The 18,745-nt window shown below is 44.6% G+C and overlaps 3 protein-coding genes across 7 annotated transcripts in view; 1 reads left to right on the top strand and 2 right to left on the bottom strand.

The window, feature by feature from the left end:
* Positions 1–4,232, bottom strand: part of Pex2 (peroxisomal biogenesis factor 2) — a 126,200-nt gene extending 121,968 nt beyond the window's left edge. Inside the window, exon 1 of the mRNA XM_075889382.1 lies at positions 4,081–4,232. The gene's annotated coding sequence lies outside the window, so the exon portion shown is untranslated. The remainder of the gene's footprint in view (positions 1–4,080) is intronic.
* On the top strand, positions 1,019–12,809 carry LOC119175705 (uncharacterized). 5 transcript variants are annotated; one of them, XM_075889389.1, is made up of 4 exons: positions 1,019–1,148; positions 4,678–4,747; positions 6,936–7,335; positions 10,404–12,809. In XM_075889389.1, exons 3-4 carry the CDS (start codon positions 6,946–6,948, stop codon positions 10,704–10,706), a joined length of 693 nt encoding a protein of 230 aa, XP_075745504.1. In that variant the 5' UTR covers positions 1,019–1,148; positions 4,678–4,747; positions 6,936–6,945; the 3' UTR covers positions 10,707–12,809. The 5 variants fall into 5 exon arrangements, with proteins under 5 accessions (XP_075745504.1, XP_075745506.1, XP_075745505.1 ...); XM_075889385.1 differs by lacking the exon at positions 1,019–1,148 and adding an exon at positions 3,460–3,944; XM_075889386.1 differs by lacking the exon at positions 1,019–1,148 and adding an exon at positions 4,348–4,599.
* A 3,411-nt stretch (positions 12,810–16,220) lies between these two features.
* On the bottom strand, positions 16,221–18,570 carry ida (anaphase promoting complex subunit 5 ida). Its single transcript, XM_037426663.2, has one exon. The coding sequence runs from the start codon at positions 18,439–18,441 to the stop codon at positions 16,240–16,242; it is 2,202 nt and encodes a 733-aa protein (XP_037282560.2). The 5' UTR covers positions 18,442–18,570; the 3' UTR covers positions 16,221–16,239.
* Positions 18,571–18,745: the final 175 nt, after the last annotated feature.

Below are 18,745 nucleotides of genomic sequence, written 5' to 3'. Positions count from 1 at the left end.
CGCCTGGTGCAGATCGCAGAGCAACATGACGTTCTCAAAAGGATTGGTTACACTAACGATGACGGTGTGCTGGAGTTTGCGATCATTGGAAACGTCTTCATGTATCACGCCAGGAGGGATGAGTCTTCAAAGAGGGGGAGTGTACGTGGACGTTCGGCAGGGTTGGAGGGAGACGAAGAGGAAGAAGGTGTTAGACATAAAGAAGATGGCTGACACCCCGGCTTAGTGTAACTGTGTATCATTACATAAGTGTACAATAAACTTCCCTTTCTCAGCCACGCGTCTCTATAACAAAACTGGCTAACCTCTCTCTCCATCCACCTCCGTCTTTATAACAAAGAGAGAGAGACCCAAAACGAAAGTTGCGGTATTCCAGCCACCATAGCTGTGGCGTTCGCGAGGCTATATCTGGCCAAATATGAGCATCCCCTGAAGCCGCTGCGTTTAGCGGCATCTTTGAACGACAACAAAGGCGGTTAACATATGCGCCAACGAATTTTTGTGCGACACTGAATTGCGTTCAGCTTTCAAAGCCCAAATGACTGTATAAAATATTTTTTTGTTTCCAAAGGAAGTAATACATGCAGAGGAGCTTTCCAAGAGTTCATGGTTTCTTAAAAAAAAAAGACCGGCCACAAAAGAACACTCTTGTTGATCAAACGAGGTTTCACCCAATTTATGACAAAAAAGCCGGAGTATTCGCAACTACGCGATTCATGCCTCCTCTGGGGCGCACGGGCCTCCACAATAATTTTAATCGAGCGTCCGTGATTACTTAATAATACTTCAATCCCTTCAGTGTTCTAGATGTACGGGTACGTTTTCGACCATTTGTTTGCGATTTCGCGTCGTAACGACGATGCATGTTCAGTGGAAGGTGCTACCACCTCCTAGGACTTACAAGAAGCGCTGTCGATCTATTCGCGGCGAGATCGGACTATAGGTGGCAGCACCGTCCCGCGAAAGTGTGGATATGCGGTCGGCGGCGCGTATACAAACATTATACAAATACGCGCAGCGGCGCTTCGTTGCGTGCGCTCTGAGCCGATTGTCGGCGGATAAAATGCGTTGACTACAGTTTACTGTTAATATCTAAGCTCTTCTCAACATAATCGGTGCACGACGCCTGTGCAACGCTAACATTACCCGTGAGTAAAGCGCATTCTGCCTTTCACAGGGATGCTCGGCCTGGGTATGGTAGCCACCATAGCCTGGGTGACTCTCTTCACGCTCTCTGTGTTGTTTGTACGTGGTTAGCTTGTGTTTCGCCTGCTACGCACTGCTGTAGCGTGACTTAAATACTTATTTACATTTTTGTCATTCACATACTACAAAAAAAAAAAGAGAAAGAAAGATCGTAGAAAGCTCGCATATATGTGCGATTAGGTCGGTACCACCGTTCGCACTTTATACGCATATGATTTTTTCCCCTCTCATTCTGTTCACCATGAAATGTGGGACATTGGATAAGTCTAGCCAGGAAAGCTTAATGGCTGACAGCGCTTTGCGCTACACTGCATTTACCACGTGTACGCGCATGTTCCTGCACCAGTAAAAATACATAAATCTTGTACAAGAGTTCAGCAGAAAGATTTCATCGATTGATTACGTGCATGCCAGTACTACAAGAGAGGCCCGGTTAATGAGACAAGCATGTTTTTTTTTTTTCACGCAAAAAAGGACCACTGCCTTCCGTCGGTCACTAAAAAGGCCACACAAGCGCTGAAGACAGTGTAAAATAAGATGAAAAGTTCAGTGAAATAATACGATATTATATATAAGGCATGCCGCCTGAATTAATTTTCAACGTCTGGGCTCTTCGAAGTATTCTTAAATCTAAGCACACGGTTGCGCACGGTAGTTCCGTTTTAAGTACAATTTAAGTACCGATGTGTCACAGTTTACGTGATAGTAATATTTCTATGTAGTCGTACCACGGCCAGATACACACAAGTAAGGGTCCTCACACGATCGGTAAACTACAGTGCCGTAGTTGTACACCTACCAACAACGCGCAAGTGCATGGCATAGAGCATCTTTTCTTTTTACAACCGAGTCGCTACAAAATACTGTATTCACACACCACTTAATAGTCCGCAGCTTTGGGAGCATGCCAAGAGCATTTTGACATGCGCTTGAAGCAGAAAGCAGCACCCACTCTGAAATTATTCTGCTGAATTAAGATTACGAAGACAATGAACGGCACTCTGGCCAGTTGCACTTGCCGATCTTATTACAATGCATTAGCAGCCGAGCAAGACTAAATGCGTTCGTACGTCGTTTCAGACATACGTAGAAACAGATACACTCGCGCTTACATGACCAGACAAAACGCACTTTGAGAACGTGCATGACGTACGCGCACATAGAAACACGACGTGGCTAGAAGACGACGCCACAGAACACCTACCCGCGCGGAGCAATCTACACTTCACCACTTCGACCAGTTGCCGCCAGGCGTCGACTGTGCTCGATCTCGCGGCCAATACTTGAGGAGATCACCAGAATTGATTTCTATATAGCGTCAGCACATTGCTCATACAGTCTCCGACAACGCCGTCGGTACCAACGTTTATAGAGCCTGTTCTGAGAACATTGACTGGTACAGTAGCTGCTGGGTAGCGCCTTTTCGTAGATATGGTTTCGATGAGTGATCGCAACGGAGGCGCGCGAAACTTGGTTTTTATTTTCATCGGCACTCCCTTGCAAGCAACGTTTTTGGTTCTGTAAACATTGCTTTCAGGGACATTTGAGGTTGATTTTCACATTTATTAGCGCTGCTCTTAGCTTGTTGATCTCTCTCTCTCGCTCCTTTGTTTATCACCGACACTCGCTTGGTATTTGCCGAGTTTACTTTGTCCAAGATAGCCACACACTAATGCAGTTCTTAACGCTGACACCAAATGACGGTTCTTTACCCAACTTGACTCATTTTGTACATAAAAAAAACTGCACTGCAGTAATCTGAACGTCTGAGAAAGTCTTACTCAGAAAAAATAGACAAAGTGTTAAAATGCTCCTTGCATGCATCATAGACAATGATAGAGATTGCGCCTAATTAAATGCAATATCAGTTGTATGCCGGTAAGGAAATGCCGAAAGAAATAGTTGCTGAAGCATATATCACGTGCTGTTTGTTTGACGATGACGACTAGAAAGGCTCGGGAAATTGCATCCTTTCTCCATGAAAAATCGTAGATGGCGCCATTTTACCCTCTCACTCCCCTAAAAAAAAAAAAAAACCAAAACCACCCTAAAACTGAAAGAAGAAAATTGTGAACTATAAGTTTACAAATACCAAGAAGAATTGTTTCAGAATGAAAGATACCAAAATAATCTTAAAATAAATTAGTCTTTAGTTTAGCACTGAGAAAGTTTAACGATTTCGAAGAGCATAACCTAAGTTTTTAAATATTTCAAAAACAATAATGGAAAACAACCCGTGCCAGTACTACTCAAGAAGGTTATATTGCTACTAGTACTCCATTTGTTAAATAATAATAAACACACAACAGTATAAAAAAGTTAAGTTTAAAACAACGCTAGAGAACAGCACATGCTAGTACTATTCAAGAAGGTTATGTTGTTACTCGTACTCCATTTGTTGAATAATAATAAAAACGCACATTATTTTTAGAAAGGTAAAATCAGCAAATGTGTAAATGCAGATACTATAGCTACGCAGCCTACACCACACTCTCATTTTAAATATGGCTAAAGTTTTATCATTTATCCTCTGCTCGGTCATACAACGTCCTTCCTGATACTTTAGTGATACAACGCATCTCTCCAGCTTCACCCATTTTTTTATTTTCTTTTTGCTTTTGTTAATAAGCTCGAGTCTTGTGCGGCGAGCGAGTTTTGCGTAAATTTTGAACGTTGAACTAAAACTGGTAGGTGTTCTGTTGTTGAACAACGCCATCCGCGATCGAGTCACTCAAGTTGTAAGTCAGCTATCTTGTCACTGTTCTCACTTTTGATTGTCACGCACGCATTCGTGACAGCATTCCTACAGTGTTGTTCCACGCCGATTTCGCGCTACCGGCTGCGTTCATTTCGCTACAACATTTTGGAACTCACGTGTTTGGCGGCTGAACTTTCTTGGCCCCTGTCATCTCGCTGCTAAAGTGTACTCGACGAGTCACTGCGCATGCTACGGCCGTGGTGTAGTTTGGCATTCAGGTGTGCTGGTCGTTACGTAACCCCCTTTTTTTTTTTTGATAGAAGCACTGTCCACTGACCAACTGGAGCTGCGTTAGTCACAATGGCTTGTGTGAAGTTCGCTAACCTCGGCCGCTAGAGGCATGCAAAAAAACAGACGTGCCCCCCCCCCCCCCCCCCCCACGAACCTTCACGCTTCACATGCACTCACACAAACAAAATCCTAATTAGTTGCCGCGTTGCTGCGCTTTTACTGTCCGCATTCGTTAGGTAATCATAGCTTGCTTCCATGAGCATTTGAAAAGTTAATGTACCATTGTCAAACTTTTGTCAAACCTCGTCAAATATTGCTACAGAACCATATTTCTCCAAGATGAACATGCAGTTGTGTTTGTAGTCAGTAAAACGGCTAGTTCTTGCTTAACTATTCATGTGCAGGTAAGTGAGCTCAATGTTATGACATAAGCCGACAACACGACGTGTTCCTATGTGTATTTGTTTATTTACTGGTTGCAGCAAGCACCTGGAGTTAGTAAACCTACGTTGCAACAACAGCGTCACCGACATAGACGAAATATAAAGAAAGGTGAGCAACACGGCTCTGACTGTCGGCTGAAGGTGACTGGATGAGCCGCACATGCACTATTGTGACCGGTCGTTTTAGACTGGCTAACATCTCTGCCTTTCCTTTCCCTCCTGTTCTTCTTCTTGACCAAACCCAGCCCTAGGCATACAGAACAGATTATCATTAATTCAGAAAGGTGAATTGCACAGTTAAGCTGGTAAACAGATCATCCTTTGCCCTTGCAGATAAATGGCTGTATATTTTTCATTTGTTTTACTGGGTACTATGCTTGTCGGTGTCCATATGCATACTGCTAAGGCCTTAACCCTCTCAGTCGCGACACATTGGCAGTTAGATTAAAGTAGAGTCGTTACTTGTGTGTCTTTGATTGCTTACGTTATCTCCTTTGTCACAGTGTGTGGTTTCAGTGGTCCATATGATCATATACCGCGTTCACACTTTTCGCAAGACAAAGCGTGACACCCAGGCCACACACCTAACATCTCTCGTTCACATTCAGAAAAGAGCAGTCCGAATTATCACACATAGTTCCTACACAGCATCAGCAGCAGCCCTCTTTAGCACTCTCGAAATTCTACCATTCATTTCCACCTTTCAACTCAAACTTGGAATTTTACTATTCAGAAGTAGAGTCGGTGACATTCCCGCTGAAATACTTCCCCTCACACATCTCCACAATACTAAGATAGATATGTGGGGTTTAACGTCCCAAAACCACTATATGATTATGAGAGACGCCGTAGTGGAGGGCTCCGGGAATTTAGACCACCTGGGGTTCTTTAACGTGCACCCAAATCTGAGCACACGGGCCTACAAGATTTCCGCCTCCATCGGAAATGCAGCCGCCGCAGCCGGGATTCGAACCTCCACAATACTAATAACACACTGTTTTCTGAAAATAGTAACCTTCTGCTTCTAAAAGTAAGCACTAACTACGGTAAAATGACAGTCTTGTTTTCTGCATATTCTTTCTGGAACTCACTACCAGCAATTATTAAATCAAGCCCCTCATTACATTGTTTCCGGCGGCATCTAAAACAGTTCTTACTAATAACATGCGACACCTGAATATATATGTATGTGTGTATATATATATATATATATGTGTGTGTGTGTGTGTGTGTGTTTAAATACGGTTATAATAATTTATGTGTACATGTATAGGTTCTGAAGTGACACTGTATTAGTTAAGTGATATGTATGTGTTATGTTATAGCCATTTAATCCAATTAGTTATCTCCTGTTTTATCACTTGCATGTAAATATTTTGAACTACCATAAGTTTCAATAATAATTTTCATTACGTTCATTTTGTTTTATTCGCTTGCTGTTTTTTTCTTAGTTGCCAATCTTTGTTCTGTATTTTTATACATGAATTCACAGGAGGTCCCCCTGAGAGTTTTTACTTTGGGACCTCCTTCTGTATTATATCAACTTTTTACTTGCACTGTATTGTACTGAATAAAGAAGTTTGTATAAGTTTGTATACTGTTTGTGACAGGGATTTAGCAGAAGTTTTGTTCTGGCATCCTGGGTCGGGATGAAACAAATGCCTTCAACACTTTTTTATTCCACTTAAATACCTTTCAGTGGCAATCAGCTTTTTGTATTTCACTGGGGTATTAATTTATTTATTCAATTGTGTTGACTCTCAAAAATTGTTCAGGCAAGGGTATTGTGTACCACAAGTGTCAATCTCTTAGTGAATAAAGTACGGAGCGTTTCCTGATGCTCGCCTATAACAGCTTCCTAGTTTAAAATAATGCAAGCGCATTTGGAGGCTGAAATTTTTTGGTAGATAAGCTGTTTGCATATACTCAACATCTCTTCCATGTTGTCACAGAACTTCGTAGATTCGTTTATTTGGATTTGCAGAATGGCAAATTTTCCACCGCATACTGTTTAAGGCTTTAACCATTAGACACTTTCCTCACTTCAATTTGTGGGCAAAATTCACAGAACAAACCGTGGAGCTAGTTGTCACTAGCAACCGCCGTGCCAAAATGCCCTATTTTGTGTAGAAATGGTTGCAGGAACTGGGAGTGTCTTGGTATCAACTAAATGCACGACCACCAGTAGTATCAATGCCACAGAAGAGGTCATTAGTGAATGTAGAATTCGATTAGCAGATTTCGCTACTCAAATACACTTATTGCTGCTATAATGTTGATATTCTCATGTTTCGTAGAGTTTGCAAGATGGATGAGCCCGAAGCAGTTGTGGAAGAGATGGAACAAGATTGTTTGGCCGATGATGGTCCTTCACTGATGGACCTGCCGGATAATGTGCTGATGAAAATCTGCCAATATTCAGAACCATTCGATGTGCTAAGCCTCGGAATGACCTGCCGCCGTCTTTGCGAGTTGACTTCGAGTCGGTTCCTGTGGACGTCCTTGGCTCTGTCATGGTGCCGGGGTGCGTGGCGCTACCTTCCCAACGAAGTTGGCTACGGGCCAGAGGATCCCAAGCAGTGGTTTTGTAACCTGCTCCGGATGTGCATAAAAGGGCCAGTGCAACACATAGAGAGAGCTTTGTTAGAGAACGGTGAGACGTGGCTCCAGATACAGGATGACAGGTTCTCCTGCAAGGTATGGTTTCAACTGCTTCAAAAAATTATTTATGCAGCACCTCATGGCACTCGGTTTTCTGCTGTGCTGTTTCATCGGTCCTCGCAGCAAGTAATGAACAAAAGAAGGAGAGTTTATGAAGGGCTTGTTTTCTTTGTTGTGAATAACGGAATTAAAGCAATGGATAATGAACCCATGAAAAGTATAGCTGCTCTATTTTTTGTCTTTGACCTTAATGCGGTAATTATGATATTAATGTAAAGTTATTAAAGTGCACGAAAAAGGAAACTTGTTGCTAGCAGGTTGTGAATTTATGACCTCTCGATGACTCGTCCGATGCTCTACCAGTCGAGCTATATGGCAGTCGTCCTCCCACATACTTTATTGGGCTTTTCTGTCACCTGGAAGTGTTATTTACTTTGCTGTGTTACTTTTCACAGCAAGGACCAGCGTACGAGAACGAGCCAAAACATTATCATATGCCCCTTCCGCATGCTCAAATCATTTGTGTGGTGTCACGACATAGAACAACCTTCAGCAAATAATAAACATAACAGCACAAGTTGATATGTAAGCGTGTGTTATATTTATGAGAACTTACGAATACTAAAACAAAAATCTAGGGCCCCTTAGACTGTGTTATTGGGAAACTCTCAATAACACACAGCCAAAGGAGCCCTGTATCTAAGCCAGTACTACTTTATTGAGCTTACAGCTCGCCAATGAACCCTTCGTGCTATCTAACAACACCAGATGATTTCTCTTGTGCTTTCTGAGGCTTTATTAGGTTGTGTAGAACAAAACAACTGGCCCTTTCATCCATTAATTAACTTTCTTTCATTCACGTCACTGTGTTGTCTGAACATATCTTATTACTTTAGGCAGCATGCAAGAAATTGGTCAGTTGGGAAATAGTTTAGGCGCTATGTACGTACTACCATCTGGAAAAAAAAAAATCTTCCACAATTTTGTCGCCATACCCAGAGCTTGTGGTGATATATACTGCTATTTTTCTCTCGGATATAACTTGCCTCAGCATAAATTTTACATGGCCAACTACAATTGAAACAACATTTTTCTTTTAAATGCCAGGCCTGCCTGGAAAGTGCAACACCATCACAGGAAAAGCGGGAAAGGCAGCATTTTCTACTGTAAACTTTCTTAGGGCTACTAATACAAATATGCTTGTAAGGTATCCACCACATACACTATTACTCATCATTCTACAGAGAAGTGAGGTACCTGCTACGCATTTTTAAGGCATTAGGTGATCTTTGTTGATCTGGTGGCTGATGACGCCGAAGAATTACGGCTGAGCACTTTATAATGAGTTGAAAACACTCAACGACCCACTGGTTGTGCAATTCGTCCTGTGTGATGCGTGGTTGTTATCGTACTCTTCCACCATGCGATATTACACAAGTTAATGTGGCTCCATCCCAACAAAATGCCTGCATAGGGTCTTTTCCTGTGTGAGTTACAAGCAAATACTGTGAAAGAAAAACATTTTTTTTTTAAATGAAATAAACAGGAATGGCTCTGGAGTAAGATAATGGGCTGCTATGAAGAGGACCCTTGTTGAAATTCTGGTCCATCCTGTATATTTTTTTTTCTTATTTCATTTTGTTTGTCCTCCCCAATTCGCATTGTAGCAGCTACAGACACAGGTGGCAGCGGCGGACAACTATGGTGCCAATATCGGCCCTTGTGACGTCATAACGGCTTTCACTGTAAAAAAAAGTTCTTGGTGTATACTTTCTTACACACTGACATTTCACATGTTGCTCTCACCAGACTCCGAATTTTCTGAGAAAGATGAGGAAACAGGATGCATACATAAATCTTATTATGCTGCTAATTTTTTTACTTATTTGACCTCTCCTTGACTGCTCATTAACTTGAATTCCTGATGGCTAATCCTTGTTCCAATGTAGATTGATTAAGAACTCCAACCCTATCTTTATTGCTCTTTTTTTTTTTTTGCTGTTTTCTTCAACAGGTGCCTGGGCATACCAAATGCTTGCCTGGGCATACCATTGCATGGACTATTATGACGGGTTCAACTTCATCATCCCGAATTTCTGGCTTGAGGACATATGCCTGTACTAACGTCTCTGCCCCACCATAGACTTTACTGTTTCAAAGTTGAAGCTCGATCCAAACAGCGTCAGCCAGCTGGCCACCCTGAGCCACGCTTACGCTCAGACCTATGTCTCTAGCGAACCACTTTCAAGTGCGAGGTGGGTTGAAGACTTGTTTCCCCACGGCCCAAAAGGAAGCATTTGCCCGTTATTGGCGTGTCCTTCGACAGAAAGTTACGCTCGGGAGACCTCGGGTGTTGACGGGCTCCTGAGCTGTGTGTCCTACGTGCTCGAGCAGCAACTTGCACATGCCTGCCTCAGAGGACAAGTCACACTGACAAAGATGGCTTGCAGAATCAAGGAAGCATGCTTGGGCTTTTTCCATGCCTTTGCTTTCCATAAGAGCATGATTCTGGGTAGATGGCCAGACTGTCCCGTGGCCCATGCCATCGTCAGCATGTCTGAAGAGGGATAGCCCGATTTTACTTCTTGTCAAGTACGTAAGGCTGGGGAGTTTGTCAAGGGAGCACAGTAAAGGCTTTCCTTCATAGTGCTATGTAGTAATTAACTTACACTCAAACCTCACTGTAACAAACTTGCATCTTGCATGAAATTAAGTGTTATAGTATATCCGGAAGCTCGTTATGAAGGCATATTCTTAACACTATATCTATTCTAAGACTATGTTTCATTTACTTTTTTATAAGGGATATTTCCTTATATCTGGTTTTGTAATATCAAGGTTTGAGTGTGTACAAGATGTTAAATCTGATTCTAGATTGTGATGGCCTTGTTTCTGTGGGCCTGAGTATATTGGCACTTGGGTAATAAGTTGCTTCTGCATATTGAAAAATTTGGATAGCTCAATGAATTTGGAGATTTCCCTGATAGGATTTCTTGACGCTTTTATGTTGACCAATGGGAGCACGTTTGTTTGACAAAATAAAGCTCTAAAAACTATTTGTTGTGCAAAGTTTCAGCAGCTAAGCCTATCGTTCTCGTTGACAGCCTTTTCTAGACCCAGTAGGCCTGCACTGGAGAGAAGTGATGTCCCGGTGTGCCGCAATGCTTAAAGAGCATGGAACACTGGATGCCATCGTCGACATGCTGAGGATTCGTTGGAGACGTGTCCTGCTGTCCGACATTGAGGCTGTGGTTGGACCCAGAGACGACACGCTTGTTTCGAGGATCAATCTCACGGATGGCGGTACGATTGGTGGAGACAATCCACGACAAGCCATTGCTGCAGCATTTGTGTCTCAGTCTGGTGTCCTTGTGACGTGGCAGGTGCTTCTCCAGAACCTGCAATGATTCTGTACGGGGGCTGATAGGCACATTTGTGTAAAGACCCAAAGTGGAGAATTGAATTCAGGGCCGAGTGCAACAAGGAAGTTCAGATCTCTTAAAAAGGCTAGTTTTAGATATTGTTGATGTTTGGCAGTCTGAAGAGTGTTCTGGTTCATTATGGTAAACTACACAGTACAAACTGGATGTAGGACTGAACAGTGCACTCACATTTCTATTGAACTGAAGTGCTAGAGGACGTCAGTGCATGCAAAGGAACACCAGATGGTTCCAATTACCGCAGCACTCTGCTACGATTTCTCTCATAATCATATCTTGGTTTTGAGGTTTAAAACACGAGATGTTATTTTTAGTGAGGCATTAGCATTATGCCCCAACACTCAGCACAATTGTGCTGAGTGTGGGGGCAGAATCTTGCGTTTCAAGCACTGGTGCAAGTCGCATAGAGTGTGCAGGGATTTTATAGTTGGCTCCACACGACACCTTCCAAGTAATAATCGAATTAGAGTTTGTTGCCTTTACTGATTGGCACCAAAATTTTGTGAATCTGTCACGTACAAGGAGAGTTATAAGAATTTGTTGCATGTTTAGAGCGTTTTATTCCTCCAACAATCACGGTTTCACAAGGGAAGGTCAGATTAAAATAATGCAAGAAGCTACGGCATGCGTGTGGCATCACCTTTTGTTGCACGACTGTTTTGAAACCTGTCGGCTCACCTTCGGTGAGATCGCAAACACGCTGGCGTGATTCTATAGTGTGCAATTTTAGCCTTGCAGAGTGCGATGCAGGAAAACAGTGGCACCCTGAGGTGGCCGTATGCCGCACAGGGATGCTCATGTTGAGCAATGGCTGTGTTTGCAGTCCGTCCGAGCTGGACCAGTCGCGGCATAATCTGCCAGGTGAATTTTCCCCAACCTTGAAACGTAATGGTAGATTACCGACCACGCGATGTGCTATGTTCAGAAAATGTTGCGGGGGCCTTCTTGTAACTGGTTGCTTGCAGCGTGTTTTGGAAACAACACCGATGCAGATTATTATAATAGAGAAAAATTAAAGATCTGAACTTGAACAGACCTGGAGTTTTTTTGTGTGTCGTTAAGTTTTTTATTATCTAAAGCCTTGTGAACTCTAAATCTACAAGCTGTTGCTGTACTTAACTAGGTTTATATTTTTTGTGATTGCATGGGTGTATGTGGTAAAACCACTCCCCTTCCTCAAGCTACACAAGCATTCACCCCACTCCCAAGCCACATTTACACGCATTCCTTCCACGACGGACATTTTTACAATGATTGCTGTTGCTCTGTTCTGCTACTAAGTTTGTTCTTCTCTTGTTTAGCATTCTCGTGGTTCTGAATTGTCAGGCCGTAGGTATCTTATACGGCATGACTGTCATACAAAATGTCGTGCCTTGACTTAAGTTTGAACTACTCAGATGCTTGCCTCCATTGCTGTGAACTTGTGCAATGTTGTAGGTAGTTGGGACATTTATGTCGCATTTTTTTTTCTTTTTGATGCATCGATGAGTAAACAGATGTGAATAAGAATACAACTCGAGAAGGAAGAGCTCTCAAGCAAAGTGTTCACCAGGAGAAAAATACTAGTCTCTCTCAGCCAGGAGAGGTTGACAGGCATTGCTGAGAAAATTTTATAGTGGAGTACCGTTGACCAAAAAGCTGTGATAGTTGAGTGGTATTTTCTTCCACCTTTGGCTAAAACACTGTGTTGCGCCTTTGTTATTTCTCATCTATCTCATTTTACGCCATAGAATTCTATAAAATTCTTACTGCTGTCCAGATGTCTATATTTATCAGCAGAAATCTGTGCAAATCTGCGGCTGTGTTGAAGTTGGCGCGTAGTTGAATTGAGAAAGCACGTAAATTGTGCATTGCACACTGATGCCAGTTGTTAGTGTTTGGTTTCTAGCATGTTGTCAAACTGTGTTCTAGAGCCCGGGATTGCTGCAGTTAAATGCTCACAACGCCTAGCGGCCACAAGTTTCAAACTTGCACAAGTTACTTTATAAAACAGGGTGCTGGCTATGGACTGTTTATTGTGAAGCAAATTATTCTGTGTCACAACGGACAAATAAACTTTATTTAAAATCAGTATGGCAGTTGCCTTTAGGCGAGGTGGGGTAAAGAGGGAATGAACCTCTGTACCGCCCTACCTTCCGTCAGTGATGATGATGGTGCTTCAGGGGACTGCTAAAAGTCCCTAGACCCAAGCAGCATCATTAACTGCCAAAGAAAAAGTGCCTTGAGGGGAACCCATTTCCCCAAAAAGTTTCCCAATTTTCGTGTCAACTAAGTTTTGTGTCTACAAGTCAGCTCATTTGTTTTCAGATCTTAGGGAACATGATCTGTAGTGAAGCCCTGACACTTGCAAGCACCTACATGCACTTCAAAATGTGGATTTTCTCTTCGAAACCTCCTGTCACAATTTCACACTGTGCAGTGCAGGAGCTATGATTCTGGCTAAGGGCTCCTCATTGGGCAAAGCTGTTTACACTGCGCTGCAGTGAACCCTGTAACATGCCCGCTTGGGGCAGGTCTCTGCTGCGATGTCATACGTTGTGTGTGCCAGATCTCTATCTACATATTTTTCTTTTTTATGCAGAGCCTGTGCAACCTGTCAGTGAGCTGAGCCCCGCTCCTCACTAAGCACTATGGAACAGCAGAAATAGCCTTTTCTTTTCGTCTTAATTTGTGGCAAAAAAATTATGTCCATGGTTGTAGCAGTTCATGTGATGATTCACACCACAGTGATGCCCCTAGTTTAGGCAGAGTAAGTCTCGGAATGTGTGAATAGGCTACTGCTTGGCATGTTTTCTAGCAGTTTAGTCATAGCGAATATGTATCCACGGTGCCGACACCACGAGGGTCATCAGGAAAGTAGCTCAAAAGCTGAGGCAGGTTTTCCTGAATTGTTGCCTGGAGAGTTGGGTTTTAGGGATGCAAGCCACCGCAATGAAATCTCAGGTCAGTCAGGCAAGCACTGCCATATTGCATGTAACCGCAGTGGCAGTAGACAGAAAGAGTGTCCAATCTGGCAGATCTAGTTGTATATGTCGGCAGTAAAGCTCTACTAGGATCAGTAATGATCCTAGCTGAGAGCAAGATGGGGTAAGGTATGCTGCTGGTGCGATTGTTCTTGAACCGAGCGGGTATGCTTGAATGCATGATGGCATTGGGAGAGTTCGTTGGGCTTAACAGGGGTGGACGGCCGCCGACAATAAACGATGTCTTCAACTAGGCTCTTCCTTCGCATTGCCAGCGTAGACGACGGTATGTTACCTTCCCTAACTGGCAGCATTGTTTATTTACGCATATATAAATTGCTCTAAGTAAACATGCGAGTGAACATGCACATTGCAAGTGGCACATTGTAAAACTGATCTACTCGAGAAGTTTTCCCACATTAGAATGTCGGCCTTACGAAAAGCACGTATACGGGGTAAAGAGTTCAGCCACTAATAAATATTATAGCATTTGTCAAGAGTAAGAGTACTTTAGGATTCAATTCAACCTCATCAGAGAGGACACAAAGGCCATTACGATCAACCGGCATTTAAGAAACTTGCGCTAACTACTGCCACACTGTGCTGACATCACAGGCTGTTGCTATGATAGTGATTACTCCTCTTTAGTAGTATGAACTGTTCACCACCATAAAGAACCTTGAGGAAAAAGCTGTTAGGAGCACTGCATACGTTTGCTAATTGCACATATTCGGTCTCATTTGGGGAGTGAAAAATGGAGTCAACTTCTGCTAGGTCACATGGTTTGATGGACTGGAATCGGGATATCATTCCCGCAGTTTCAGCGTTGAATAAGTAAAGTTGACAGCCACATTCATTGTTATAAATGTCACTTTTCATAAATTGTTGCTTGCTAAGAGGTGAATTATGAGCACATGTGATAGTGTTCAGTGGAAGCTCAAAAGATTTTTGAGAGGTCGATGCCTGCAGTGTGCGCTACCTTCTACTTCTCGTATCACATTATTCTTTTGTCCATTTACTGGGCTTCTAAAAGGGTCAACTGAAAACTGTAACAAGTACAAAACTTCTGAAAACATACAGTACACAGTGTTGTACACGTTCTTCTACAACAGGAATGAAAGCTCATTCTGTCCCAATTTTGGAACGAATTACAGTTACATTTTGAAAACACAAAAAAGTCGTTACATAACAATTACCCATTTGACTTTTTTATATAAGTATACCATGTTTGTTAATCCTGAAGTGAAACAAAGTAAGCAACTTAAAGCTCGCATCAACCTATACATTATACAAATTCAACAATACCAAGTACACGCTGTAGTGAAATTACTGTCAGTCTCTCCCCCACCTGTTTTTCTTTTCCCTCTCTTCCCTCTTTCTCCTCCCCTTCCCTAATCCCGCAGTGTAGGGTAGCCAACCGGTTGTCTTTCTGGCTAACCTCCTTGTCTTCTCCCTTTTGTTGCTTCCTCCTCCTCCTCCCCAACAATGCCAACAGGAGATTATTCATAAAGAAAATCTGAAGGAACGCCCAGAGTCAAATCTTTTTTAGTGACCATCGACCATAATAAAAGCATGTGTAACTGCAGCTTGTGTGCTTGTCGATTTCAAGTCCCACACTTGTGGCACATTCCACGTTGATATTGAAAGGCGCAGTAAAGATACTGTGCTTCAGATATTCTAATAGATATTTCTCCACACATGCACCAATAAAGCTAAATATCTCGGACAGAAAACCACACCCGAAGGGACAATACTTGGGCATTTTACGAGTGCTGATTCAATATTTGAGTGTGAGTAGAGAATAATGTCCAGGGAGCACATTTGCAACTTGCCTTCTTTATATTTTTTTCTCACTGTCTTTTTTAAAACTTCTCCCCTCTTTCACCTCCTCCTTCTCACTATCCTTTCCCAACCCCTTGCTCTACTATACAGAGCTCTGCTATGCTCCGCTAGAGTGCGCACATGTTGCAGAAAAACAAACAGCCAATAACTTCAACACCCACTACATTAGGACGGTCACTCAGCTATGATTGTAAAAATGCTGTTGCTAGATATATTTGCTGTAGAGATGGAATGCGGATTCTCTGTGTATTTGTCGCTTCACTGCGATACAAGCACAATGAGCATATCAGTTCTCTGTACTGAATTTCTTCAAAGTGCCGTGCCCATCATAAATAATGCCATGAAAGAAAAAAAAAACAGATTGGAAAATTCAGTGGTCAGGGCACTTACGTTTGGATCCTAGATAGGCAACAAAGAAAAAATTTGGAAGAGCAAGGCGGGCTGCTCCCCATCCCCTTCGGGAATATAAAAGCTTTCTATCTATGAACTAGTTCCTGAAACGTCATCTCTTGAAACGTTCTGTACAACAGTGCTAGCACGGTACTCTATACACATCTCTTACAGAAAGTAGAAGCGCAAATCAGAAATTGAATGGCTGCAGAAACCATGCAACTTGCACAAAGAGACAATTAGATACACAAAAGCACTCAGTAAAAGTAAAGATACTGTCACAGCATTTATGAAGAACATTACTTTTATACAACGTACAACAGTTTTTCAGCCATTTCTTCGTCAACCTGGCGAAATCGCTGGGCAGCTGCATTTCGCTGCTCCTCCAAGCCTACTGCGTGGCAAGTTAATGCTAGCCAATAGGCTGCGTCTCTTATGCCTTTCTTCAACTGCACCTTAGTGTAAGTGTCTAGAGACGTCGTTGCAAGTTGGATCGCTTTGCCTGCTGCTTCCACCCCCTTGCTAGAAAACACGCACTTAGCACGCAGAAGACACAGCTGTCCGATGTCTGCAAGGCTCCCGTGAGAGAGGACGATCGTCACTACTTCATCGAGCAGCGTGCTTGCGTGTCCCGGCAGGCCGATTTGAAACTGAACCTCAGCCATCAGTACGACAAGCATGGCTCGAATGTAAGCCAGGTGGTGCTTCTCGGCATGCGTGAGACCCTTGCAAAGAACCGGGATGGCAAGCATAGGTTGCGAAGCTTCAATGAAGAGCTCTGCCTTGAGATGATACAGACGACCCACAAAGTGTGGCACACAGCCAACAAAGTTAATTCCTGTGTCGCGACATTCCTTGAACAAGGTGTCAATCAGGTCCAGCGCTGCCGTGAAGTGGCCCTGCCAGAGGAGGGAGCGTGCCCGACAAAGGTCGCCCTCGTAGTGGTCCAGTACTCGAATGCCCGAAGCGAGCTTCTCCACCAACGGCCAGTTCGCCTGGTACAGGGACACGTTAAAGGAGGTGACGAGGTAGCACAACTTGAGCGTCTTGTACGAATCAGAGTACCGAGGGAACAGCGACTTGCCGAAGTTGAGGATATCCTTGGCATTCTGGTGCTGGCCATGGAACGTAAAAGCGACGGCCAGGTTGCGGAGAGCCAGGGCCGACGCCTCTCCCAGGGGCTGCACTCCCGAGGCCCTGAGAGGGTCTCCGCGAGAGGCGTGCAGCAGCCAGTGCGACTGGAGCTGGGAGAGGGCCTGGAATCCGTAGAAAGCCCAGAGCGCCGCACGCTCGGCTAGCGCCGCGGGCTCGGACATGGCGTGCTGGCAGTTGAGGAGGTCGCTCTTGCCCAGCAACTCGAGGACGGCGCTGGGCGCAACGCCCGCCTCGCCTTCAACGCGCGCCAGCGCCTGTATGCCGAACGAGGCGACGCCGTGCAGGCCTAGCTCGGAGGCGCGCGTAATGAGACAACGAAGCTGGGAAGGGTCGCAGCGGCTGCCCTGAAGTCGGCAAAGGAACGACAGGGCGTGCTGCAGGAAGGCCGCGTCGTTGGCGTCCTGCGCGAGCGTGATGGCTTCGCGAAGGGCGATCAGGGCTTCGCCGCGGTGACCCATCTTCGCGTGCAGCGTGGCCAGGTTGAAAGACGCGTACCGGAGGTTTCGGGTCGCGCCGCCGTCTTCGACGGCGCCCTTGGCGGTCTCGGGTACGGCGCGGTCAAAGTAGTGCCGCAGGCTGTCATCCGCTCCGCTGTACTCGCGAACGGCGAGGCAGTTGAGGAAGCTGAGATAGTGGGCTTCGAAGAGGTCTCGGCTACCGGCCAACAGTTGGTTGATTCGCCGTTGCAGCTGCGGCGGCGGTAGGGCGGCTTTTTCGCTGAGCTGCATCAGCATCACCTGCTGCGCCAGGAACAAATCTGCCTGACGCTGCGTCGCCGCCGGTCGCGCTAACCCGACGGCGCAGTCGTCTGCTCCATCGGGTCGGCGCAGTCCCTCGTCGCAGTAGAAGCGGAAGCTCTTGTGCAAGTTTACGAGCGCGCTGAAGTTGAGCTTGTCCAGGGCGAGCAGCATGCGTCGCACGAACAGTCCTAGGACGCTGCTTTTGTGCAGCACGGCGGGCGTCGCGGCGACGGGATCGGCGAGAAGGTTGTCTAGATTGGGGACGTAGTCCATGATACCCGCTACGCCGGAGTCTCGCATGATGGCCACCTCCTCAGTGAAGAGGTCCAGCGTTTTTGGGTGCAACACTGGGCGCAGCGCGGCAAGCAAATCGCTCAGCGGTACGTCGGGGCTCTGGAGGAGCTTGAGAGAGAGAACAGCGAAGTCCCGACATTGCTGATTTGTGTGCGACCACGGCTCCTCGTTCGGTTTGACGTGCCGTCGCATCTTAACGCGGCAGTACTCGGACACGAGCACGAGCATAGCGAGCTTGTGAGCGGTGATTACCTCCTTCGGGGGGTTGCCGAGGGCCGCTGGAATCCATAGTCCGCTGTCCATGCCTATGACCGGCATCGTTCGTCGTTTCCAGCCACTATAGAGGCGAAACACGCGTCAGGTTTCGTGTGACATTGCCGACTGCAAGCCGTCAAGCTCCGAAAATCGTAAAGGGCGCCATTTTGCTTCTTGAAGAAACCAGGAAAAGGAAACGCTACAAAACACCTACCGGGAAACGCTAGAATGCGAACAAAGAGTAGTAAAAACATTACGCATATCTATCTAACCAGTTATTATATATATCTTTAAATAATTTAAAATAAACTCAATAATGGTTTGAGTGTTTTTAACTTATAACAAAAACCATTTTATTATATTTGTT

This window comes from Rhipicephalus microplus, chromosome 3 (genome assembly GCF_043290135.1).
Source record: "Rhipicephalus microplus isolate Deutch F79 chromosome 3, USDA_Rmic, whole genome shotgun sequence".
Classification (NCBI taxonomy): Eukaryota; Metazoa; Arthropoda; class Arachnida; order Ixodida; family Ixodidae; genus Rhipicephalus; species Rhipicephalus microplus.
This window is presented reverse-complemented; position numbering and strand designations above follow the sequence as displayed.